This window comes from Homalodisca vitripennis, chromosome 2 (genome assembly GCF_021130785.1).
Source record: "Homalodisca vitripennis isolate AUS2020 chromosome 2, UT_GWSS_2.1, whole genome shotgun sequence".
Taxonomy (NCBI): Eukaryota; Metazoa; Arthropoda; class Insecta; order Hemiptera; family Cicadellidae; genus Homalodisca; species Homalodisca vitripennis.
Window position 1 is genome coordinate 79,905,380 of NC_060208.1, and position 26,868 is coordinate 79,932,247.

Genomic DNA, 26,868 nt, shown 5'->3' on the forward strand with positions numbered 1-26,868 from the left:
ATAATCTATAGCCACCTACAGAAGACAATTACATTAGTTTGAATCCAATTGCATAGGATTAAAATTCAACTGTCAGATGTCATGTGGCATCATAATATTGCCATTTCACTTATATGTATGCACACAAAATCCAACCTGGCAATAATGTCAATTATAGTTTATATCCAGATGGTTTTCAATGTTTCTGATTGGTACTTCAACCCGATAACAATTCAATTTTATAAACTAGTGATTACTGGACAACAATTAAGTATCATTTGACTTTTTTTAGTCTTTTGTCGCCTTTTTTCTTAACTTAATCTTAGATGTTTTTGAACGTTGCTTCAATAAACCAATATATCTGTTCAAACCTTGAATATTTTGAATATTATGGAGCCAGTCACTAGCTTATTAGCATTTATTACAATAGCATTGTTCTGTAATAATTCTTGTTATACTCCACACCACTTAAAAACCGGTTTGATACTTTCTCAATTCACCACCTGTAAATATAAGCAATGAAAATTCTTGCACAGAATTGGTTGAATTTATTATGGTTTATTTTTTTACTTATTTGTCCGCTGATTTATAACAAAGCAGTTAGTAGCTGCTGTGTGTTATGGTGTTGAATATTTTTATCATATTAAGTTGTTCTGATATAACATTTTGTTAAAAATTGATGAATGACATGTGACAAGATTGTTAAGAAGGCAGTATTACTTCACTTCGCCTTACACAAAGAAACTCAATATGAGAACAAGATTCTGCAATCCAAGAAACACAGTCATACTAGTGTTATACTAAGACAAAATGTAAATGAACCAGGAATTGTTTATTGTACAAATATTAAACTTTTCACAAAATTTCTAAAATAAAAAATTGTAATATTATACAGTGTTAATTTATTAATGAAAAATGTCATAGTTTTTATTTCAGTATTTTAGTATAATATCTAAAACAATTCCCAACCTTAAACATCAGATGAGCAGAATTCTGAAATGGGAGAGCATCATTATTTTTAAGTAACCTATATGGTGTAGCATTAATTAATGCAAAATGTAAAGGTACTGGATTGTGTATTTTACATTTAAATAAGTTTATAGTCATACAGAATAAATTGAATGGGGTTTTGAATTTGTTGGTTAAATCATATTGGAAATCATGTATATTTTTTATATTTTATTTTGCATTGACAAACAATGTTTCAATTATAAACTGTTACTACAATATACAATGTTTGATACATTAAAATTACTAGGGCTAAAAGCCAGGGATTTTTACTAGTTGATATGAAGATCAGCAGACTTACCTTGAAAACTATCTTCTAGGGTCCACTGATTGAAAGAACACATAAAATTACACACAGTTTGAAATTTTCGATTGCACTGCAATCTTTCTCAACCAGTAGAGAACACTCTAGTAGTCTATCCACCTAGCTCAATTTTTAAAACAAATCCTTAAATCTGCATGGTGTATGAACATTAGCTGTAGATTTTTTACAATGTTTTGCTATAAGCTAACGTCCAGCCATACCTTTACTGTCGTTGCTGTCCTCTGAGCTCGCTTCATTGCCTGAATCCACCGACGTCTGTTTGCGCACTTTGCGTGGCACAGAACCCTCTCCCTTGGTACCATTCTGCTCCTCCATCTCTTCCCTAACCTGCTCAGCAGCCGCAGACTTGGCAGCAGCAGCCAACTTCTCTTGCATACCTTCCTGCATCAATACATCTACCTCTTTATAAAGTGTTAAACAAATAGGCCTATTAACTAGCAACTACCTAAATAAAATACTTATTGGCCATTGTTTTTCATCATTTATTCATTACTACAGTATTTCTACAATGTATTTTGATGAACTATCATCCAACTGAAAATTCAAGTGATCTGTTTGGTAAAAAGAAACTGGATAATATAAACAGTAATAACAAAAATATAGAATGATTTATTCTCAAATGACAAACAACTGCTTAAAACATTATCTTTGTATTTTCTTGCATTCAAGATATCTGTGGAATACATGTTTTAATTTATTAACTTAAAATTCTTCAGAAAAGTAACATTAGTGAATTTTAAAACAATACACAATTAATCTTTGTGCCTAGTAGTGACAATAAAAGAATGTTTTTTTTATATATAAAATAAGTCTAATCTCTATCAAAATTAACAATTTATGACAAAATTTTAAAGTACAAGAAATACTTGGATGATTTTTTAAACATTTTTCATAAATTGGAAAACAATAAAGGAAGTTAATACTTTACTTTGTGCACAACAGAAAATTAATCACAATTCTCCCTAAAACGGTTTAGTTTCAAAAATGTATTTTGTTTTGTTCGAATTTGGAAATAAATCAAAATACTTAAAACTACATGCATACATTTATTTAATTTACAGGTTAGTTATTAGGATACAAGTTATTTGAACAATTTATATCAAGAATTAACTAAATGTATACTGCAACTCCAGTTGAATAACAAGATGCCCAATCTACTCTATAGATCTATTCTGATAGATTTGTTTACTATCAGTTATATTGGTAAAAATTGCCAATTTATTAAATATTTTGTTTCTGAAATAAGGTTCTTTTATGTGGATAAATTTTATAGTAGCATTCACTACTATTAGAATGTACTGGACGCATTAGCTAAATCTATGATCTTGGGGTGGTAGGTATATGAGGGTATACAAACTGTTATGGATCAGTGAACACCATTTCGGCAACAAACCAATCACCAAATATGTGACTAAAATCAAATATTTATTTATTTAAAACCCATTATTGATTTACAATTACCATCATAGCTATTATTACAGTAGACTACATATTTTACTTTTGTTTTGGTTTCAACTTGCACCTGTTATACATTAAAATACCAACAGTTCATCCATATTGGAATGGATATTTTCAGGGAATCAATGAATTTTCTAAGCATACACTTTACTCATCCTTAAGAGGTCTACTGCAATATGGAGCAACTGTTACAATTTTATGTTCAACTGGTGTAGTGAAACCACAAGGTATACAATTATTGATTTATTAACCAATTTTAAATTTTAGAAACCAATAATTAATAACTTTTGAGATTTAACTATTGTAGAAATATCTGATTTCAGTCACAAATTAGAATCAACCCCTTTAGTGCCAATGTCTGGGTAAACGGATGTTTTAAAAACATACAGAAATTGACATCGTCTGGTTTACCAAACGTTTTTAAGAAAATGTATTAAAAATATTATATTTGTATGCCTATTCTATATCAATTCACATTGAAAATAAACATACTTTCTGTTAAGCATGTTATATAGTGCACAAACATAGCTAACCAATCAGTAACAATGATGAAAGTTTACGATCTAGTTGGGCGGTCGTTAATGACGTCATAGTCGAGACGCTGTTTTCATAGTTGTCAGTGAGTCTGTTGTTTCCGCACTGCTCTGTTATAATGCTGTGGTTATGTTTATGTTTGTTTATAATTAGAATATAACCAAATAGTGTTTGTGTGTAATTTAGGCGTGTAGTGAAGTATTATGAATCGTTCAAGGTCCCTACTGAATCAAAATACTTTAGATGAGTGGTGGAGGAAGAGTACCTAAATGACAACTTTGTAACTGATATTTCTTTTTACCAAGTAAATATTTGTAAATAGCCAAAATCGTGTTAGGCCTATTTTTTTTTGTTCTATCCAACATTGTTATATAGTTATTATTATGGCTATCACTCCTAAGAAAAGTAGTTAAGTCAGTAAAGGAAATGGATATTTGCTAAACAAGATATGCATTATAGTTCCTCTTAAAAAGTAAGCGATTATTTTTTTTTTTTTTAGTATAAGAAGTTTTTGAGTATTTTAGTGTTAATATACACATTTTTGTACAAAACTAAACAAAAATTATAAAAATTCACCAATAAATAAGAGAGTTATGACATATTATAATAACCGTATGCAAATAGCTAAAAAAGACACAGCACTTTTAGGTAACACCAGAGTAAAACTATCTTTTACATTATTGACTAACACTCCAAACAATTTCTGGCACTGGTTCAAATAAAAGTAAAAATTGTAAATCAAGAGTCAATATAAAAATTTAATTTTTAGAAATGGATGAATACTTAATGGACGAATAGTTTTAACCAGCCAGTGTGAAAGTATGTCAACTTCAGACAGCAATACTAAGTGACATACAATCCTGTAATGTAATCAATATAACAACTCACCAGCAACATGTAGCAATCCGTACCACATGGTTCCGATGACATCTTAAGGTCAGGACCTTTACGTTTGGCCAGGTTGGGTCCTGGGTGATGAACTTTAAGTCCTTAAACATAACACCTCTAAATTACTGACTGAAGAGACCAGGTTCATATAATGTTGAGTTCACTCTGTATATGTTTGTAAAGAGACATTATTTATTTATGGGGTTCTTCCACTGTATATGAATAAAATAAACAAAATATTCTTCATTTTATTCAACTGTAATCATTTGCAAACCTTTTCGGATTTATTTGTTTTGTACTTTTGTATTTATTACCAAAAAGGGGAAAGTATTTTTAATACAATACAAAACATTACTTTTTAAGTAATTTCTTATCAATATGCAATTGTTAAGTACTGAAATTTTGGAAATGTAAAAATTAATACAACTACATACTGACATACATGGTCAGATCAAATAATAAAATGCCGTTATATTTTATAGTACTAAAACGGGGTGGCCGCTAAAAACCTATTTTCAAATTCAAAACCAGTTTTGTTGGTCAAAAATGTCCTATTCTCTAGTCCATTTCCAAACCAAATTTAACTGTCTGTAATACTGTATTTAACCCTTATGCTGAGGGCAACTATAATGGTTTATAGTCACCAGCCGCATTTGCAGAAAATGTCACAAAGCTGGGTGGTCTAGCACATTTTGTCACAAGTAATGTGTGAGAAATTAGGTGATGATTCATTGCTACCATGCATTTTAAGAACCTTAGTTTATATAGTGTATACCTAATAATCTTCCTTTCTGTGATGTTTGGAAAATATATTTATCCAATTCGGAAAACTAAAGAGAACAATTTTCAACCCAGCACTACCATAGGGCAGAATGCAGTCCAGCATTGCTGGTCATAAGTCTGTGGTGGTGCACGACCTTGGTATGAGACCCTATTTTGCCGGTACACAAGGCCGGTTCGGCACAACCAACAGCTAAACTCTACTTTGAACTTTGTTTGACCTTTTGGGGATAACAAGTCTAAAAATATTACACAACTACCAAGGAATTTGCATAGATTCAGAGAAATTAATATATTTTTATAACTACACGATACATCCTCTACCTTCACCTTTTGAATAAGCGAATGAAAGGTTATAAAATGGGTTTCCAGAACATATTCTATTTATGTAAAAATGTACGGATATATGTTTATAGAGAATCTATTTATGTACAACTACACGTATAGATTAAATCAAAATTATCACCGAGCACCAACACCCGCACACAGAATCAGCAGGCACATAGGTGTTGACAAATACAGACAAAAAATATACGAACTTTAATTAAAAATATTATTATACATCACGTTATTTTGTTACTCTATGTGTCTACATTTTTATACACAAAAGAACTACAAATACTCATTTTAGCAATCAGCAATTGCTTATCAGTTTTTGTCCACGAATAGGCGCAGCAGACTCTCGATGATGTGCCAAAATAAATATAGAAAGTACGAATCTTTTAAATTTTCCTGTTTCAAACGTATATTTTTTTACCTTAGCAATAAGTATAAAGCAACAACATACCAAAGCAACAAAAACCGTAAACAATATTTCATATCTAACATAGAGATCAAATAATAAAAGTTCAATGGCTATTTTTGTTGCTCACAATATACATGTTTGGCTTGTATCCAGTAAGAGTAGAATTCAATAAAACTGTTAATAATAAATACAACTGTAATGATACCGGGTGATACTGTGGATTGTATTACCCCATTGTGCAGACATCCTCCTCACTAGAGTTGACTAGTTTTTATGTTTAGTAAAACTAACCCACAGACTGCTGTAGCAACTCACTGTGCAGGAAGCAGTCGTACTTGAAGCAGCGGCGACAGAAGAGTGTGTGGTACGAGTGCATCGTCTGGGCACGAGGTACTGACTCTGCCGTAGGGCCGTCAATGTTTGGTGTACACTCAGGCGGCAGTGCATTCGGGTCCAACCGCACCGTCAACTCCCTGTACCTGGGAACAATAATTTATCCATATAATAAAATTATCCATAGTATAAAATTAAAACTTTTCATAGTTACACTAGGATGCAGTGTACACAACCCCTAAACGTACATAAAACCCCATTATTTTAATAATTGATCTTAGTTTTGCCCATACAATTATATATAAATATATTGTTTGATTTTTCATTGGATTAATACCATGTATTTTTGAAAATATACAAAACATACTTACACGAAAATATATCAAAGTAGATAATTCATCAAATTTGCATATACTCACATTCATAAAAATTAATACCAATTACAAGTCAACAATTTATTTTTACTTTATTTAAAGTAATAACAATTCAGAATTCATTTTAACTGTTGTTGGTATTACGACTTTAAATAACTAGGTTCATTACAAGTACTCAAATATGTTTACTAACATCGAAAGATATATGCAAAACATCTGTAATTATTTTTAACAATATTTGGTATTAAGTATAGGTTTTCCTTTTTATAAACATAACATTATAACTATAACTCATCACTATCAATGGGAGGAATGCAATAGTTTCTTCAATTTTATAATGTCCGAAGTTTTGTGGAGAATTGTTGAAATTTTAAACCTCAAGGCTGGTTTAACGTTCTTCAGTCGAGTTCTCTTGACACTTTTTATATTACAAAACGTATAACATTTTTATTTACACAAAATAAGTATTACAAAAAGGGACAAGATGTTTGGGGGTGATTTATGTTACCAAACTACTCTACAATGAATCAATGAAACCTACTAAGCTGCGTAAGCATTTAGAAACAAAACGCTCACTAGTTCTCGAGTAAGTCAATGGAATTGTTTTTAATAAAAAGCAATGAAATGAAAAGTTTAAAAATAAAATTGAAAAAATTTCAACAGACACTACAAATGAAAAGGCAACAATAGTATCATATGCTGTTTCTCTACTGATTGCTAAGTCGGGAAAGGCTTATAATGAAGGAGAGGAGCTAATTATGCCTGCTGCAAAAAGTATGTGTTGCATAATGTTAGGTGAGACTGTGATCAAAGAAATACATTTGATTTCAATATCAAACGACTCAGTGAAGAGAAGGATTGACAATATATCACAAAATGTGCACTCCCAATTAGTTTTACGTTGTAAGCTACAGAAACATTTACATTATAATTAGACGAGAGTACTAATAAATCTCACTTACTAGGTTGTCTGTTACGAACATAAAAAATATACAATTGAGGACCAATTATATTGTTTAGAGGTAATACACAACAATGCAAATGATGTCTTTGAAGTTCTCAGTGGTTGTATTTAAGAAAATGATCTAGATTGGAATAAACGTGTATGATTAGCTACTGATGAAGCTGGAGCGATGGAGGGTCACAAAACTGGATTAATGATGCAAGGAGTGCCAAACGTCAAGTGGACACACAATTCAATACATAGAGAAGCACTGGAAATGAAGAAAATGTCAACTAAGATTAAAACTGCATTTGACAAACATGTCAAAATTATCAACTACATTAAAATACAACCCTCTCGCACTTTTTCCAAGCTATGTCAGGAAATGGAAAGTGAGAATGATCAACTGTTTTTACACACAGAAGGTCACTGGCTTTCTCAAGGAAACGTTCTCACGCTTTGTTTTTAACTAGCTGATGGATGAAGTAAGAATTTTATCGAAAACACGTAAAGTTTATTTTGAGAGAAAAAGTGTATGACTTTTCAGGGCTCTGCAAAATTTTGTACTTTGCAGATTTATACACTTTGCAGATTGCGTACTTGCATATTTAGATTTGTTTACACATTTGAATGTTTTAAACTGGAAGCTGCAAGGAGCTGATACTCAAATACTCGTAATAGAAGACAAAAACGAAGCAATGATTGAAAAACTAAAGCTGTGGGCAATTTAAGTTGAAAGAAATTCTTACACATGAATCAATTAATAAATCAACTTATTGTTTTAAGACTTTTTACAAGTAGTAACAATGTCAGTATTGCAGCGTAACGCCAAGTCTAGATATCCTTATAAATATAAATTACAAATAAACGATTACATTTAAAATTCATACTTTTTTTATAATATGATTATTTTTCTATGTTAAGGTGTAAAAAGAGTTGTTAAAAATAATGGCATCGATTAGTTCAATAAATTACTTCAATTAAAAGAATTAAAACAATGGAATTAATGAACAAAACTAAAATTCAACAATTAATAAAATATTTATACATAAACTAACAATAACAACAAATAAATCATAATTACTTAGATTCCTGGTATTGTAGTTATGAATATTGGACCCGAAGTCCAATTTGTCTGGATTTCTCATAATGTACACTACCAAATCGAAAATATACAAATTTATTACCGTAGGTATTTCTTGAGCTACGAAAAGGGGCCTTCAGTGGTCTAAAGAGTTTGATTCTGAAATTCTTTTGACCTGTAACCCACGCTGTAACCGCCAGCGTGTAACCAACAGAGAATGTGTTAAAAACTCAGAGTGCCACAAAACACAGCACAGCACAACTAATGGTCTGTTCATAATGATGGCCCAGCCCACCTGACCTTATTTTAAAGAAATATACATCAATAATTCTTTTTTGGGATTAGAATTTTTATGACCTAATTTTGAAAAGTGACTCACTTCTCCCTCAGTTCCTCAGGTTTTCCTTTATCTGGGAACATCGCTGAGATAGCCTGGAATATGACTGGAGCAGGGAACGACTTGTCTGATGTCTTGTTGGTGCTCTTCTGTGGGGTAGAGGGCCCGGGCACTGCCTTGGCACTGTCTGATGATGCTTCTGCTTCCTCCTGTTAACACAGAGGTGAAGAGAAGGTGAACACAGCACATCTGATTGAGACTTTGTGGTTGTAGACAGTTCAACAATACACTCACTTCTAATTTAATATATACAACAAAAAGGTATATATCCGAGTCACGTCCACTCAAATAAACCTATAACTTAGTAAATGATAGGAATAATTTTTTTCACTACTCCAACCGAAACTCCGCAAGCTGCCACTGTTCTTTCTATACCTTTCTTTAACGGTATGAGGTTTGGCTCAATAGTTTCGTTAAGCATGAACACGCTCACTCGCCAAATTATTTCTCTTGCCTGACTGTGAAGTTTTTTCCCTGAAGTTACCTTCGATACGAATGTTTCCATTATATAGAAGCCCGCACTAACCTAAAACACACTCCAGTAAGCAAAACTTAAAATGTTAAAAATAAAATTCGCACTAAGTTATAGGCTAAGCAATTTTCACTAAAAGATCGTCGAGGTCGCGGCAAGTGAACTGACTGAACTGGCAGGCAGGCAGGCAGGCAGGCAGTCGATATAGGACAATAAATATACCATAGAGTTCTGTGTAACGGTATATAACTTTACTGACAGTCGATGAGAGGTCCGACCGTCTATTCGCATCTATCCCGCTAGTCACAAGCGCGTGACCTTAAGCGTACGTTTGCAGAAAGCCCTTTACAATCCTCCCGCACCGCACCCCTCGCCTACCACCGCTCTCCCAGCTCGAGTCTACGGTTAAAAAAATTGGACTGTAGTGAGATATGTTTGAAACAATCCTACATATCTCACAATTAATACCTCCACAATAATGAGAGTGCCGATAGCCGAGCAGTCTAAAACATTGGACTTTGAGTCTGAGTTAGAGATAGCGCAGGTTCGACCTTGTACTGTATCGACTCTCCCTCTTAATCTGCTTGATAAGATCCTCGCACAGGTCAGTGGCCCATGAGGACGGGCAGAGTAAGGTTTAAAAGGGGATCGGCTTCTCCTTGTTATATAAAAAAAATCAACATAATGAAATCAGTAATTGTAAAAACTTTTTGACCCTTACTGAAGCCAGTTTAACTGTTGTATAAATAAATGTGTTGTTAATTATATGTGTGTAATAAAATTGCATTTCGTTTTAAGCTAACATTATACAGTATAGTATTATATGTATAGTTTAACATAACCTAAAAATAAGTGGTGGTGGTGAATAAACAGAAAGTAGTGGTGATGCATTAATGGAGAAGGTTCTTGAAGTCTCTTCAGTTTAATTTCCAGTCTGATCTAGGTACATTATCATTGCTGAAATGATCAATTATAATATACTGAGTGCATTCTACGGGTGCCAGAGCACATGTCGAACTTATCCAATGAGTTTGACTATGTTGAAAACTTGAATTCAGAAACTGCAGTAATATGGAATTAATTATGTAAACCACAAAAAATTGTTTTAACTTTTTTTTTTAAACAAACAACATACAATGGTAATATTAAAAAACAAGACGTATGTTCATGGAAAGAGGTTTTGATTGGCATACCACAGAGATATACTCTATGGCCACTAATTTCATTGTGATTTGATTAATCTTTATAATGGTCAAAATTGTATAAAAACTAATTTAGGTATTATTATTAGCCTAAATGATCACATGAACAGGAACAAGTACATTGAAAATTTAATTCAGCTGTACTGAAATGTTGTTGAGTTTTATCCCATAAAAACAATGTCAAACTTCAAACACTGTTAACGACTTAGCTTTGGTCTTAGGACTTATGGAAATAGTTTCATTTTAAAGATATATATATATATATATATCTTATATATATATATATATATATATATATATATATATATATATATATATATATATATATATATATATATATATATATATATCCATCCAAGTGCTTTTTAGTTTTCCTGTGTAGTGTATACTTTTACACGTTTTGTATAGTAAATATTTATACGGTCAAATACAAAAAGGTTTTAGATTTGTTTGAATAACCAACAAGAGATTTTAACCCTTTCCGCTCGGAGCGGTAATGTTAGAATGTCCACAGAGATCGGATGGGCAGCAGTGTTGGCCACCGCCATTTCCTCTAGCGCGCGCATATATTTTTAGAATCGCCGTCCTCAGAGATCGGATGGTCAGCTGTGCTGTCCGTTAAATAATCCTACTAGCGCTCGGATGGACAGCAGCGTAGACCACAAGTTATAAACTCCTTTTTTTATTCTGACGTATATTTTTGTAATAGAAACGCATTAAGATCAATCAGCTGTTTTCATTACAAAGCTTGGAAATTGATCATCTAGTCAATATTGCATTTTAGGCTTTCGTTTTAGCGCGCTTTTAACCACATTGTCACTAGTGAGTTAAGCTACACGCATTATTAGAACGGATTGTTTATTATTTTTAGTATTGTGCAATTTTATTAAATATTAGTGTAAATGAAGATTTGTAGATATCAGTGTAAATATAACTGTAAATAAAAGTGTAAATATATCAGTATTAATACCTGGTTTTACTGGTATTATTATTATTAATTACTGGTATTAGAGCTTGTTGGCGGTGTAAGGAACAAAAATAAAAAAGGAAGACCATCCCAATTGCAAGACATTTCCCGACTAAATAGGAAACTTCATCTACCATATCCTCTTGAAGGTAGAAAAGTGAAGAATTGCGTTGTGTATAGCAGCAGAGGACAAGGCGGCACCAGGAAAACTTGTGAAAATGAGCACGGTCTTCACATCGGTGTTTGTTTTGAAAAGTACCATTCATCTCAGATATTTCAACAACAAGATGACAACTAGCTGCAGTTAAATTTGTATTCGGAACAATAATAAGCAGTTAAATTTTATTTTTTATCATGTTATAATTATTTACTGTCACATTATTAATACTCATTGTAACTCATGTTAGTTTATAGAAATATAACATTTCCATTGTAATACTTTTCGACTACATTATTATTTACCTTTGGACCTTTAAATCCATTTAACTTATTAAAAGGCACAGTATCAATGACGTGGCGAAAATAAATCCGAGCTGGTGGGGACGCAACAATGACATGGCTGCTGGGTGCACGCAGGCGCCATAGTGGACAGCACCGCTGCCCATCCGATCTGAGTGGACAGTATGCGCTAAAATAATACGAGCCTACGAGAAGCCATATTTGGTCAGCACTGCTGCCCATCCGAGCGGAAAGGGTTAAAAACTAATAAGGTTTGGATGCGTACTAATAATATCTTTAGAGACATATCACAATAGTTCTAAGATTAAAAATAAAAGTGTAAAAGTGTCCGAGGCAATTGTTTTAATTGAGTTAAAGCCTCAATTAGTAAAGTTAACAAAACTCAATACTTAGCTTACTAGCTTACTTTCCATCAAGAACAATAAAATCTCTACAATCAAAGATTTCAAATTAACAGTATGTTACACTAATTTTTCTTTTTAATTAAATATAGGCCTAGTACTCTGACACTGAATAACTAAACATTAGCTGTAAAAAAGTATTAAAAATCCAGAAGAGCAATTAATTTGTATATTAACTGCTAAACATATCAACCCACTTTTAGATCAATCATGTTTATTAGCATTTGCATGAGCATAATTGTTTAAATTTACAATCATATGTTCGTATAATAGCATTGGAAGGGATAAGACAGATTTTAAAAATATAATCAATATACTGTACATTAAAAACTCATATTTCCTAACTAATGTTACTTATTTACGACAAAGAATTGCAATTTCATATTGAATCACGACAAAGCTTATATTTACAAATGTGATCTTTGAAAATACTTTGAAAATTATACAAATGATACTTGCCTGATCCTTGACCTGAAAGTGCACCAGAGCATTGACAAGCTCCACGAAGATAGTGTCGTCTATGAATCCAGCTTCTCTCTCGCCATGAACCTTTCCGTCGTAGTTCTTTATTAACTCTTCAATGAATGTCCCGTCCCCATCCAGAATCTCGTCCCCCATGTACGGAATGTTGTGCAGAACTGTCTCATCCTCCACCTACAATCACAAATACTTGGGTAGTATTTAACAGCTCTGAATAAAAATTCTATTATGAAAATGATGATGAAGTATGAAAACCTAAATCATAAAATTAAAGCCCGTCCATGGAAAACTTATTGTGTTAGCTAAATATAAAAAGACCAAATTACTACTGTAATTGGTTACAATACAGCTAGCTACCCCAAAAACCCAGTTACTCAAAACAACACCAGCTTCAAAATAAATCAAATGGTTATTGAGAGTTGAAAGAAATTCGGTTTTAAAATTAGTTTTATTCAATAAAAAATGTATCAAAACAAACATTCCTTCTAACTGAAAAACAGCAATGGTTTTAATTCTTGAAAATCATTTTAAATGTGTGACTAATTGAAAAAAAGGGTTCAAGGTGGCGGGATCATACACCAACACATGAGCCAAGCCAGTGCATCCTGTAGCACAATCACAGCCATCTTCTTTTTTCTTCTAGTGCTGAACTACAGTGTGGGCGCACCTGGGAACTGCCTGATCCATTTCTTGTTTTCTAATAAAATCTGATCAGGCTGAGCTGAACTAGTGGACTTCTTTGTTATCATCTATCTTGCTCACACTTCATTTCAGTCTACCCCCAGCTTTCGGGAAAATCTTTGCCAAAAATCTTAACTTCAACTATTCTTTCCTATAACTGTATCTATTTTCTTTGTCTTGCCAAGCCAAGATGGAACAGCATATGCCGAAGGCTGCATGGTCAAGGGAGAGATTATCTTTAATATGTAAACTCTGGATATCTGACGACGTTCAGTTAAAGCCTTCCTTAACCTGTTGATTAGTGAGTTTTTTTTAGTGCACATGGCTCAAAAAGTGAGTTTTTTTAACTTTTTTAATTTTTTGGATTTTTGAGTATTTTATTTTGTAGGTAGGCCTACATCTGCGTCTAGGCTAACACTTGACGCGTTCACACTGTTAGGAAATAAATCACTACCCAATTCTTCGTCTTTACTACCCGAATCCAAAAACAACTAGCGTATTTCATCATCATTTAGATGGCTACGGCCATTGGCAACAAAACTAATTAGGTTTGTAATAAATCAGACTAATCACATGAGAAAAACAAAAACATAACCTCTAACACGGGTTTCAATGTCACGGCAAAAGGTAAACTACTGGTTCCCACGAAGCCACTTGTAGGACTTTGTTACAGAACGAAACAAAACTGAACGCTCCTACGATCTAGCGGATACTCTGAGAACTTGGGCCAGTGATGTTCCGTAGTACTTACCACAGCTGCTAGATGTCTAGAAATCAATATCCTTACGAGTCGCAAGTATTGCGGTGAAACTGTTCAAACCGCAACAGTTGCGTTGTTACTAACCTATACCTTGGCGCACTGCTCCGCAGATGCTGCGGTGCTACTAATCAACAGGTTAAGAAGAGTGGGCCACTGCTTGGGTTGACCTTTAGATTTCCGCTACTCATGGGAACACAATAAGTGCAAATAAAAAAACTAAAAATCAAATCAAACCAACAAAAATACAGCAGAATGGCTGAAAGGAAAACAAGAAACCCTAAAGCCTTGGGAGGGAGCCAGTTTGAGGATTGTACTAGAGGGATAAATTCCTCATGCGAGAATTTGCGGATGCCTAGGCTACTTCCCAAACAGCAAAACAAATCCACCAATAAGATCATGAAGTTCTTAAAAGCACAAAATAATAAGCTAATGGTTGGAGAATGGAACTTTCCGCATTGATATTGATACAATGCAAGAGACAATAAGATAACAAAATAAAATTTGTTATTTCCTAAATTTTAATCCCACTTTTTACTTCTAATTATTGAGACTTCTATTCATTAATGGCTAAAGAAACATTGGAATTTATACTGCCCCACACCTAACTTATACCAGAAATAAATATCAAACTTATCTGATGTTCCTTGTACGGTATATCAATACATAATAATGAATGGTCCATGTAGGTATGATTATTAATTTAATTTCGTAAAAGATACTAAACTGATTTATGTTTTTTGACATACATATTTCTCCTTACATATAATCGGGTTTCCTATTCCAACTTAATATAATGCACAAAGCAATTTTTAATCCGTACAAATCAACACTTCACTTACCATGAAATTCTGCTGAATGGGGGCCCAGGTATACATTGTAGGAATAGGCGTCACTGCATTGATCACCTTGATAGGTACACTGAGTGTCTGGCCATCTGATCTCGACACCTCCGCCTTTTTCATACAGGAGACATGAGATGGAGGCTCCTTCTGGTGTACCCAATGTGCCTTACTGTTAAGCCATTTCTTCTGCTCCTCCACCAGTAAATCTGAAAACCATAGCATGGTCATCCTACAGAAACACTAAGAGTCTGGCCATCTGACCTCAACACCTCCACCTTTTTCATACAGGAGACATGAGATGGAGGCTCCTTCTGGTATACCCAATGTGCCTTACTGTTAAGCCATTTCTACTGCTCCTCCACCAGTAAGTCTGAAAGATAAATAACATGATCATCCTGAAGGATCACTGATAGTCTGGCCATCTGATCTCATGCATATGTGACATGTAACACCACATGACTTTCTGGTGTACCCAATGACGGTTATAATTACTAATTATGCCACATTTGTGGACAAATTATAAATTGTCCTAGAATCCAACATATAGTGCTGTCAAAACCAAATAAAAATCACCACTTTGCAAGAGTTGACATCAAAATCAATTAATATACTGAAATGCAACTGCATGCAAATGAAGTGCACTATTGCATGTTTCAATGTCTCACCAATAATATAAAGAATATGTACTTTGTATATAAAGAATAAAACTAGATGCTATCTGGTATAAAACTAACTTACCACCATGCCATTTTTACAGGATAAATTATTTGTTTTAAGTATTAGGATTCAATACAGAAGCAATCAGCTAAAGCACGCTGATTGAGTAAAGTTGGTTACTGCATTTAATCCAACAAACAAGGTTTGCCTACACAAATAATACAATGAACGTGTTTCATTACAGAAACATAAAGGATACTAACCTTCCATCTTGGCCTGGTTATTGTTCCATGCAACCTTAACTTCATCTGCTCGCTTGTGCCGCTTGATCTGCCTGAGGCGCATATACTCAGACTTGACCCGCTTCTTCCACTCTGCTGACACTTTCTGCTTATTTGAGGACATTGTGCTATGATCACTGTTTTCTACAGCCCTAGAACATTACATATGTGTCAAACAATAATTACAAGAATAATTTTACTTTATTAATTATTTAAGAAATTGTAAAATAGCAGTGATCCCCAAGCTCTCAGGGGTTAGCCCATTTCCTATGATCCGTTTTTCTGTTGTATTCCTATGGCTAATAGTAGGGTATATATATGATGTACAATTTATACCCAGACTAACCCCCCTTTTGGGGTGGTACAATAAGCCTTCTTTAATAAAAGTAGTCTGATCTCAACCCATTTTTCTCGAAAATCAGTGGGAAATGTTATAACCATCCAACTTACATTAAGGGGATTCACCACTGAAAATAATGAAAAATTATGAAATTTTCAAAAAAAGTTTTTTTGTCATATTTTGTCATTTGGAACCTACTGAACAAAAACATAGTATCCTAAGACCTATATTTTAACCCTAAGTATGAAAAAATAACGTTTTTTTGAAAGCGCGTCAATGTCCAAAATTTCACATTTTTACTAGATACCTTATTTTGTACTAAAAAAAAATCATAATTTCTTTTATATATTTCATTATAAATATGTAAACCAGATATTTAAATCTAGTTTAATACGCATATCAATCATTGTACCGTTTTATTTTCATTACTCTATGCTGAAGAAGAAGAAGAAGTAGTAATAAAAATAGTAATAGGAAAAAACGCTGCCAAGATTGCCAAGCGCTTCGACAATAAAAGACTAGCACTGGCACAGAAACGCAAAAAGATGAAATTTACAGAGTACAGAAGGAAGTTGAGACATGCACAGCTTGAGGAAGAACCCAGGAAAATAGAAGCGGAGGGGAAAACATATGGTGCCGGTGACTTTTGAACGTCACCGACCGAACTCTGTTTTATTTTACAATGTATATATATCTATATTTTATTGAACACTGACATAATAATATGACCTAATATTGATGTATAATACAACCTTTTGACCTAATATATTGTGTAAATTTATTTCAGATCCATAAACTAAAAAAATATACGTGATATATTAGTGTTGAACCTACGTTTACTTTCTATCGCAGTTTTCCGAAAGTTTGAATTTCGATAAATTTTCAGACAAAAATCGATATATCTTGGGAACTAATTGAGATAGAAAGTTCATATTTTTACCACATATTAAGTAGATTTTTTTCTAAATATTTAGGTAGAATTAGATTTTTAGGTATATATGATGAATAGAAACATAATTTTATATATATGCATGTTTTTTTTTTTTTTAAGTCTAAAGTTTACTAAATTATTTTATCAAAACGACTAATGCTACCATGATAAATCTACCTAAATATTTAGATTAGATCCATATCTTCAAAATTAGACCATGAGTAGTGCAATATGTTGGATAGTTTCTATCAATTTGAAATATGGTCTGAAAAACGCGAAAAACCCCCGTTTTTATTCACTGTAGGCTGTATGTGACAACTATTTGGCCGTTTTATATTTTTGTATTTTTTTGTTAGCCTACTACACACTAGAAAAAAAATGGTTAAGCTATTTTTATTGCGTATTTAAAAAAAAGTATGTTTTCAGTGGTGAATCCCCTTAAGGAGAAGGGGAACTTATAAAATCCCATGAAAAGCCATGACAAGGGGTGAGATGGTATATGTACTAGCTCCACAAAAACAAAGCTGTACAAATATGTAAGCATGCAAGAGATCATTAAAATTCCATGTTGGCTATTTCCGAAAAGACCCTCTTTGAAGAGATACCACACATTTTTATGAAAGTTGTCCAATTTTGACTAAACTTTTCTTTCTAAAAAAAATTACTTTTAGATCCTAATATTTTAACTGCTTACATAATCCACACTCAAACAAGTAAAATTCACAAGTACATGACGGTATTAGAATTAACGCCCCAGTAGAGTAATGGACGCAATGGTTATCCACTAGGCAGTGAAGGGTGCTTCCAACGATAAGCTTTCGGGTGCATATAACGCTGAAAATCATATATAACAAGATGTGCAGGACACAAGTATAACCACAAGATGACATTTTCTCAATTTCAATTATTAAACAACAGAGTTAAGCTACTTGTGATTAATTCCAAATTCCTAAATCTATATACAGTTCTGGTCAGAAGGACAAGCAGAATACTTTAATAACATTGACATTTTGATTAGCAACTACAGTCGATAATTTTACTGACACCAGTCAAATTAATAATAGTATTATAACTCATTGTAGATGGCCCAGGATTGATTATAACGAATTAATAACATAAGTATTACATCCATGTAAGTTACACATACATTTGGATTGGATTTACTGTAGGATATAAAACCTATTACTGGTAGGCTATCTTCGTTTCCCCAAGTAAAACCCCATGCATCTTTATAACAAACAAGTACCACAATGGTTTCTAATAATAAAACCCACAAAAAAGATATAAACAGCATCCAAAAACCAGCCAAAATATATATTTTTTTTAACTAAATAATCATATAGGCTAAGGCTGCAGTAGGCTATAATAAACGGCCACCATGACAATCGAATCATAATTATTGATTATAAATATCGATAATACCAAATACAACGTTTGACCTATAGAAATTCTTAATTAATCATTGCCAGCTGTTGTTATTTAATTTGTGTAGTGACATCAGCAAGAACAATGGCAATTAACATGCAGATATTGGCCTAAAACGTATTTTTAAACATTGAGCAATGTGTTTAATAGTTGTAAGACAAAGAGCTTGCTACATTGGAAATAAACACAAATGTACAAATTTTCAAGGTAGAGAAAATGTGGTAAACTTCGTTTGGAAATTTGTCCAGAAAATAAATAAAATGCCAATTCATTTATCTCATTAATTGTGTAACTAACAAAACCAAAAATAATGATCGTTACCGATTTATGGAATGTCTATTTTGGCCTAAAAACACAAGGTTATGACCATTTTACTGTAAACCGCAGTAAAAACTTCATTGATCCACTATCTTCTGGAAAAACCCAAACAAAAGAATTTAATTAAAGAGCTAAAAAGAAATTCTGAAAAAGTTACCTTGGTAGTTACTTCATTGCCGATCATGGTACTTACATATTATATCGACCACACTATTACTATTTCAAAACATCAACATAATTTGGTAATTTAGAAGCATAGTTGTTGTTAAGATAACTGCCCACAAAACGTCCGGTGTTATCTTATCGCAACCCTTCCCCCTTGGTCAAGGTTCAGCGACCAGCCGCTCCAGCGATAAAAATAATAGGGGTATTCATGATTTATTAAGTTTTTTACATAGTTCATAATTGCCTTTCCATTACAATTCAATTTATATTTCTGATCAGCCCCTCTAGAATTTGATATTTTACTGATAGGTACTATCTCGAGGGATGTTTTTCTTTCCTTGCCATCAGCACGGGAAGGTGCTACCGAAGCCCGTGCTGATGGCCGGAGGCACTCGCATTTTGGGTGGCGGAGTATGATCAAGAATAAAAACAAGGTTTGTGTGTTTTTTTCAATAAAGAGTATAGTTTTTGTTTAGTAATGTTTGTTTTTGTTGAATTTTTGTGTTTGGAGGAATGTAGGGGTGTGGTCGATATATTACGTAAGTACCCCGATCATCTTGCAGCATATATGTATCGATGAGAAGTAATGATTAATGGTGATGGTCTATTCGAGCATTTTTACATGCTATCACACATGTTTACCCTAAGTAATCATAAGTACTAAGTAGCTCAAAAGTCGTTTGAATAAAGTTTAGTTGGGCTATTCTATATAATTTGAAACAAAAACATTTTTTTGGCATATAAAAGTATAGTTTCTCTACAATACAATTTTAAAAGTCTGAAAGTTAATCCACTTCAACATTAAAATTCAAAATTTATTTAATATAAAATCATGTTTGGAAATAAATTCTAAGTTAAATCATTTGTTTGGTTATTGACTAATGGTGGCAAGAACAATAACGATGTTCGTGCGTTCTTTAATTCACAAAGAATCAGACACGTTTATCCTTGAAATTAGTTAAAGGTAAGTATTGTTTATTATTTTATTATGTGTTACTGTATTGTTTATAATGTTTTTTTTTTTTTTTTTTTTTTTTTTGTTTTTTTTTTTTTTTTTTTTTTTTTTTTTAATATATTAATTTAGATTAAGAACGATCAGAACTAGATTGTTGTTCTTTGATATATCTAGCCTATTATGTTATTTGGTCAGACATCTTGTTTTGGTAGCTATAAGATAAAAGACCGGGGGGGCAAATTACGAATTTGACGTTATCAACGTATTCTGCTCACCCTCCTGAACAAAAAATATATATAGTACTAGGGGGTGCAAATGACAAATAACATGATTTTAGGGGGTATATTCATAAGTGGTTAAGTTTCTAAGGTTTTAATGTTCAGTTTGTGTGCTGTGTCTGGATAATCTGTTTACTTGAATATTATCTGCGGCCGGGACTGATAGCAGCCTGATAACGTATCTGTTATCTGAGTTCTCCGGGGCATGAGTCAGTGCTTCACAAGATATCGTGTTCAGTAGATTGGATTGAGTGAGTTCGTTACAATCATGAATCAACCATCCACTAGTTCGACCAACCCTAGTGAATAGTGTGTCGGAGTGTTTAGTAGGGCACGTAAAGAGTTTAAGTTTTAACCGAAACGAAATTATTTCCTTTTTAATTGAACATGGAATTTTTAATAATGAATGTATTTGTTCGTCGTGCGGTCGCGTGTTGTTTTTAAACCGGGAGACTTTGTTGTTTCATTGCGATAGGAAAATTAGAAAAAGTAGTTAACTTAAAAAAGAAGTTTTAAATGTTGCAATTTTTTAAAAATCCACTTTTTTGTTGCTGCTGCTCAGCTATATCCGCCAACACACTAATGGTATTAAGTGTTCTCTGTTAATATCCATCTATATATTTATATTTGAGTTTTTCATGATTTATTAAGTTTTTTAACTTTACATAATTGCCTTTGCATTACATTTGAATTTATATTTCTGATCAGCCCATCTAGAATTTTATATTTTACTGATAGGTACTATCTCGAGGGATGTTTTTCTTTTATTGACATCAGCGCGGGCTTCTGCAGCACCTTTGGCCGGAGGCACTCGTCTCATTTCGATAACGTTGCTCGAAATTAAGAAAAACATTGTTCATTTTGATCAAAATTCTGCTCATTTCAGTATTATTTTTCATTTACGTTTGCAAAGATGGTGACCCATCCGATGACGTCATCACGAGGTTGAATCGTGGTCACAAAAGGTCACGTGACGCTCGACGTGGATGTAGAACGTGGAAATATTACTCCGCCTGTGAATAGTTGTTTAATTTTTTATGTTCTACAACTTCGTTATTTCTCATTTCCACCCCATCAAACCTTATACTTTTTTTGTTCAATAGGACGATTCCAATAAGTTAAGGACGCAAAACTCGTATTTTTCCGCTCCGGCCGTTAATATGATAATTACCTTGTTTTCAGGGTACTTTGGGATTATACCGACCACACCCAGACATGAATCGTTATTTCACATTTCGTTTCTACTGATTACTAGATTAGCGTAGAACAATATTTCGTCCATATAAAACAGGAATTGTCTTATCGCAAACCCCTCCCCATCCTCAGACAGAGGTCAAAGTCGAGCGTCTAGTAGATAACGTGATTGCAGAGTCTCGCCGCCCGTTCAGCTGGTGCATCGCTTTGTTGTACTTCCGTGTTTTTACCTCTACATTTCTCCAAACACAAAATTTCAACAAAAACAAACATTTACCAAACTAAACTCTTTATTAAAAAAACACTAAAAACTTGTTTTTATTCTTGATCACATTCCGCCACCCAAAATGCGAGTGCCTCCGGCCATCAGCGCGGGCATTGACAGCACCTTCGGTGCTGCCCCGCGCTGATGTCGACGAAAGAAAAACATCCCTCGAGATAGTACCTATCAGTAAAATATCAAATTCTAGAGGGGCTAATCAGAAATATAAATTGAATTGTAATGGAAAGGCAATTATGGGTACTTTGGGATTATACCGACCACACCAGTATGAAGAACACAAAAATAGAAATTTATAGAAACAAACATGATAGAACGAAAAAAAAACAACTCTTCAATTACAAAATTACAAACTTACAAGCATTTCCAGGTATTGTGATCGGTATTGTTGTCGCTGTTATCTTATCTTTCTCGAGAATCCTGATTACGGCAGGCCGCGCGGCATCACGTGATTTGCACGGTACATCATTGCCTTTCCATTACAATTCAATTTATATTTCTGATTAGCCCCTCTAGAATTTGATATTTTACTGATAGGTACTATCTCGAGGGATGTTTTTCTTTCGTCGACATCAGCGCGGGGCAGCACCGAAGGTGTGCTGTCGAAGCCCGCGCTGATGGCCGGAGGCACTCGCATTTTGGGTGGCGGAATGTGATCAAGAATAAAAACAAGTTTTGAGTGTTTTTTTAATAAAAAGTTTAGTTTGGTAAATGTTTGTTTTTGTTGAATTTTTGTGTTTGGAGAAATGTAGAGGTAAAACACGGAAGTACAACAAAGCGATGCACCAGCTGAACGGGCGGCGAGACTCTGCAATCACGTTATCTACTAGACGCGCTCGACTTTGACCTCTGTCTGAGGATGGGGAGGTGTTTGCGATAAGACAATTCCTGTTTTATATTGACGAAATATTGTTCTACGCTAATCTAGTAATCAGTAGAAACGAAATGTGAAATAACGATTCATGTCTGGGTGTGGTCGGTATAATCCCAAAGTACCCAATTATGTACCGTGCAAATCACGTGATGCCGCGCGCGGCCTGCCGTAATCAGGATTCTCGAGAAAGATAAGATAACAGCGATCACAATACCTGGAAATGCTTGTAAGTTTGTAATTTTGTAATTGAAGAGTTGTTTTTTCGTTCTATCATGTTTGTTTCTATAAATTTCTATTTTTGTGTTCTTCATACTAGTGTGGTCGGTATAATCCCAAAGTCCGTTTTCAGTTTTCAGTATTATTAGATGGACATTATACTTGCTGATTCCATATCATTCAATAATCATGATTTGACTGTGTTGGTGGCCACTTATTAGACTGCAGACTAGCCTAGGCTTTTCATAAATTAATCCCAAAAATAATAACTAAACTCATGTTTACTTTAAGACAAAGAAATATAACAAATAATTAATTTATTATCACCTTTGTAGTAACTTAAAGAATAATATATCAGATATTTAATGCAATCAGCTGTAAATTTAACTGATAATGAAGATAAACTAATTGATATCAGATATACAATAGAAATTAACAAATTCAGAAGAAACTATAAAACATTACATTGAATACACATTACCCACTTTACAGAGAGTAAAAGACAAGTTATCCCAGTAACAAACTAATGTTTACAACACAGTCGAAATTTGAAACTGTTACACTGTAATTCTCTGTGTTGGCTTATGTATTACATCGAACAACAAAAAATAAATGATTTTCAAAGTCAGTTTGTTACTAATACGATCCATCTCTTTATGGTGGGAGTTTTTTTTGTTATTAGGCCTTCCCTCACTTTTATTTCATTCATATTACTATCCAATTCAAAATTCAAGATAGCACGAAAACGCGGCACAAGTGTTCAACAACCATTTCTATATGATGAACTTACGTTTGTCGATCGGAATTGAAAATGAAATGCCGGTAAGAAAATTATCATATATAATGAACATTACTTACTTGATTTCATTTAGAACTAAACAAAGTTAAATCTCATATTTTAAATCTAATAATACAAAATAGAATGTTCATTACAGATATCCTCGTCCACCACACTCAATGTTGTTAATCCAAATGTTGACCAGTGTTGCCAAAACCTCCTTTTACCTCCGGGGAATATCTATTTAATTATATATTTCCCCGCGTTTTCAATAATATGTCTTTGTCTTGTAATTAAACTATTATAGTAGGTTAAAAAGACAGTAATATTACCACAAAGTATTTTCAAACAATTGAATGTATTCACCAGATGATGTAAACAATGGTTCCCACCTACAAGTCAAAACTGTCAAAATTTGTGTTCCTGCTTGAATGGTTGGATTATGTTTTTAATAACCTATCTAATAGGCCTACATTTATCATAATGAACAGTGTTTATCTCGCGTTCACTATCCTACAGTACTCTTTTGTACAAACAAATACATATAAGTTGTATTTTACTTTGTATTTAATTGTTTAACTTTGATATGAGATGAGGGTGAGTAGTCGCGAGGATTTGGTAGACAAGTGTTTGAAGTTCAGTAATTACTTTTCTGTTTAAATATTCCTAAATGTTCAGCTAGATTCATGATTGAAGTGGAATATAATTGAATATAATATATGTTAAATAATGAATGGGCTTTTTTCGATAAACACATTAAAAGTAAAAGTTTAAAAAATATTTTAAATATTTATAGTGAAAAATACAAGTTCTTCACTTTAAACTCGTTATTGAACCTCAAACTCACAGTTGTACCGTAAGTTAATTGAGAACTAGATCAGCATGAATTTCGTCAAGATCGTGAACCGTTACATATATTAAGACAGAACTGTTTGGATAAAAACTATGAAGCCGACGTATTTATATTGAAAACTAATACGTATATTTGTTTTTGTAAACTCACCACTAATTTCCTATTCTTACCATTTCCCCACTTTTCCTGGCCTAATCAGTAAAAGCTGTACAATTTCCCACTTTGGGGAGAAGTCCTCAAATCTGGCAACAAAGACTTTGACACAGACAGACAGAATCCAAGGAAGTAAAGAACAACATTAATCATGTTTGAGCTTGGAGCGCTGGCCGCCGAAAGCGAGTGTAATGTGTATTTTCCATTTTCTCTGTCACTCACTCAGTTAACGCGTCTGGACAGTTGAAATTAACTTTTTCACAAAATCAGTAAATATAAAGAGTGAAGATTAAAAATTATAGATGAACCGCTAATAAAGAAAACCTGCGCAGAAGCAAATATTTGAGCAGCACAGCTCAGGAGGGCCCCCTCCGGCGGGGGGGGGGGGGAGTGGCGACTGGGCGGAGCATCTTCTTGTCAGCTGTTTAAACCTTGTCTTGCTCGCGCCATATTGTTTATACTGCAGTTACTTACTTGGACCGTTCAATTCGAACGAGTTAGTCAGGTGAACGAGTGATCCGGATCGGAGTGTTTCAAAAGACCCGTTCACTTGGAAAGTTTTGTTCAATTTGGCCTGGCAAACTGAATAAATTTGATACTTTTTTCCAAATCAGGTGAATTGAAAAAATGAAATGAAAAAATGGTTTATTTTCTTAAAAATAGTACAATAAAACACATATACACGTTTTGAAACAAACGTAAGCAAATATATACAATGTCTGGAATCATGTATCAGAGTGTAACAATATGGTACATAGTTAATTAATTTCTTATTATAATAAACATTGCATTAATTCTATTTAATTCAATTAAAATTTGAAATAAGAAGAGTAGTATAACCGGGATGAGCTTACATGGGCCTAGGACCTTTGCGTTGGCTCTGGTCGTGAATATTGGAACTCAAAACTAAATAATAGAACAAATGATTTTATAAGTAAAAAATAGTAGTTTAGAAATGTTTGATATTATTAAATTAATAATTTTTTAAATTAAATGGTTTTAGAATTATTTTTAATCCGGCTGGATGGCAATGACAACATTGACCACGCAGGAAATTTGATGAGTCACATTGATAATGATAAGTAACCGAGTATAAATCTAGTTTTGCTGCACTGTCGTATGAATTATTTAGTTATGGTAATTGTAGTGAAGGACATTACCGAATAACAATAAATAGCGAGGAAGGGTTAGAAGTTCAGCGATAACAAGGGACTATAAGTCTATATACTTCTTCGCCATCTAACGATAGTAACCCATCCTTCACGCGTTTTTTAACCAGTACAGATTAGGTAATTGCAACACAGAATCGAAGTTGTAACTCAAACACACGTTACGGTACAAAACTTGAGAAATATAATACAAATTTGTTACGCTGAATGTTTTTTTTTTATATAGAAACTGTAATGACGACTTGTTGAGAGTACCGTGTGTTATAAGTATAAGCTGTCAACGCTAAAAGAGTATGAAAATTAATGTATAAGAAAATAAAAATGGTTTTTGATTAATAACAAATTTCTTATAGTCATTAGTTCTTCCTGGAAGGAAAATTAATTCTATAGAGTATGTTGTACTCTTAAAGAACATTATTTTTAGTATTGTTTTTTGTTCAAAAAATTATTGGCTCAAGAATAGTTTTGAAAGCAGAACCATGGACTATAATACCAAATGAAAGTTGGGATTGAACGAAAGCAAAGTAGACCACTTTAATTTCCTTATCTGTGAGTACTTCTCGTAATTTTCTGAAGGCAAAAATGTACTTGTGGATTTTATTTGTAAAAAATATAAATGTGTTTTGACACATTCACATTATGATGTGATTTTTTAAAATATACTTGCAGGTATTGAATCGTGCCCAAGAGCGGAATTTCCTCTTAAACTGGATACGTAACGTATAACCCCTTGTAAACAGTGCGTAAGTTAAAGGTCGAATAAAGCCTATAAGATCTGTTTTCGAAACAAAAATTGTATATTTGAGCCATTTAGAGTTCGCCAAGTTCTGACCCACATTAGTAAAGAATTTATTAAATTCGTTAGCTACTTCAAGCTTAATTTTGTCAT

At 33.2% G+C, this 26,868-nt stretch overlaps 1 protein-coding gene across 4 annotated transcripts in view; it reads right to left on the reverse strand.

Moving 5' to 3' along the window:
* Nucleotides 1–24,018, reverse strand: part of LOC124354234 (histone-lysine N-methyltransferase E(z)) — a 43,804-nt gene extending 19,786 nt beyond the window's left edge. Inside the window, exons 1-8 of one of the 4 annotated variants that reach the window (XM_046804540.1) lie at nucleotides 23,885–24,018; nucleotides 16,033–16,202; nucleotides 15,110–15,318; nucleotides 12,809–13,003; nucleotides 8,831–8,997; nucleotides 6,033–6,196; nucleotides 4,193–4,293; nucleotides 1,513–1,693 (exon numbers count right to left, since the gene is read on the reverse strand). In XM_046804540.1, coding sequence (XP_046660496.1) covers nucleotides 1,513–1,693; nucleotides 4,193–4,293; nucleotides 6,033–6,196; nucleotides 8,831–8,997; nucleotides 12,809–13,003; nucleotides 15,110–15,318; nucleotides 16,033–16,174 — 1,159 coding nt within the window. In that variant the 5' untranslated portion in view covers nucleotides 16,175–16,202; nucleotides 23,885–24,018. Of the gene's footprint in view, nucleotides 1–1,512; nucleotides 1,694–4,192; nucleotides 4,294–6,032; nucleotides 6,197–8,830; nucleotides 8,998–12,808; nucleotides 13,004–15,109; nucleotides 15,319–16,032; nucleotides 16,203–23,353; nucleotides 23,492–23,511; nucleotides 23,754–23,816 lie in introns of those variants that run through there. The other 3 variants (XM_046804541.1, XM_046804543.1, XM_046804542.1) reach the window with 3 other exon arrangements.
* Between the last annotated feature and the right edge of the window lie 2,850 nt (nucleotides 24,019–26,868).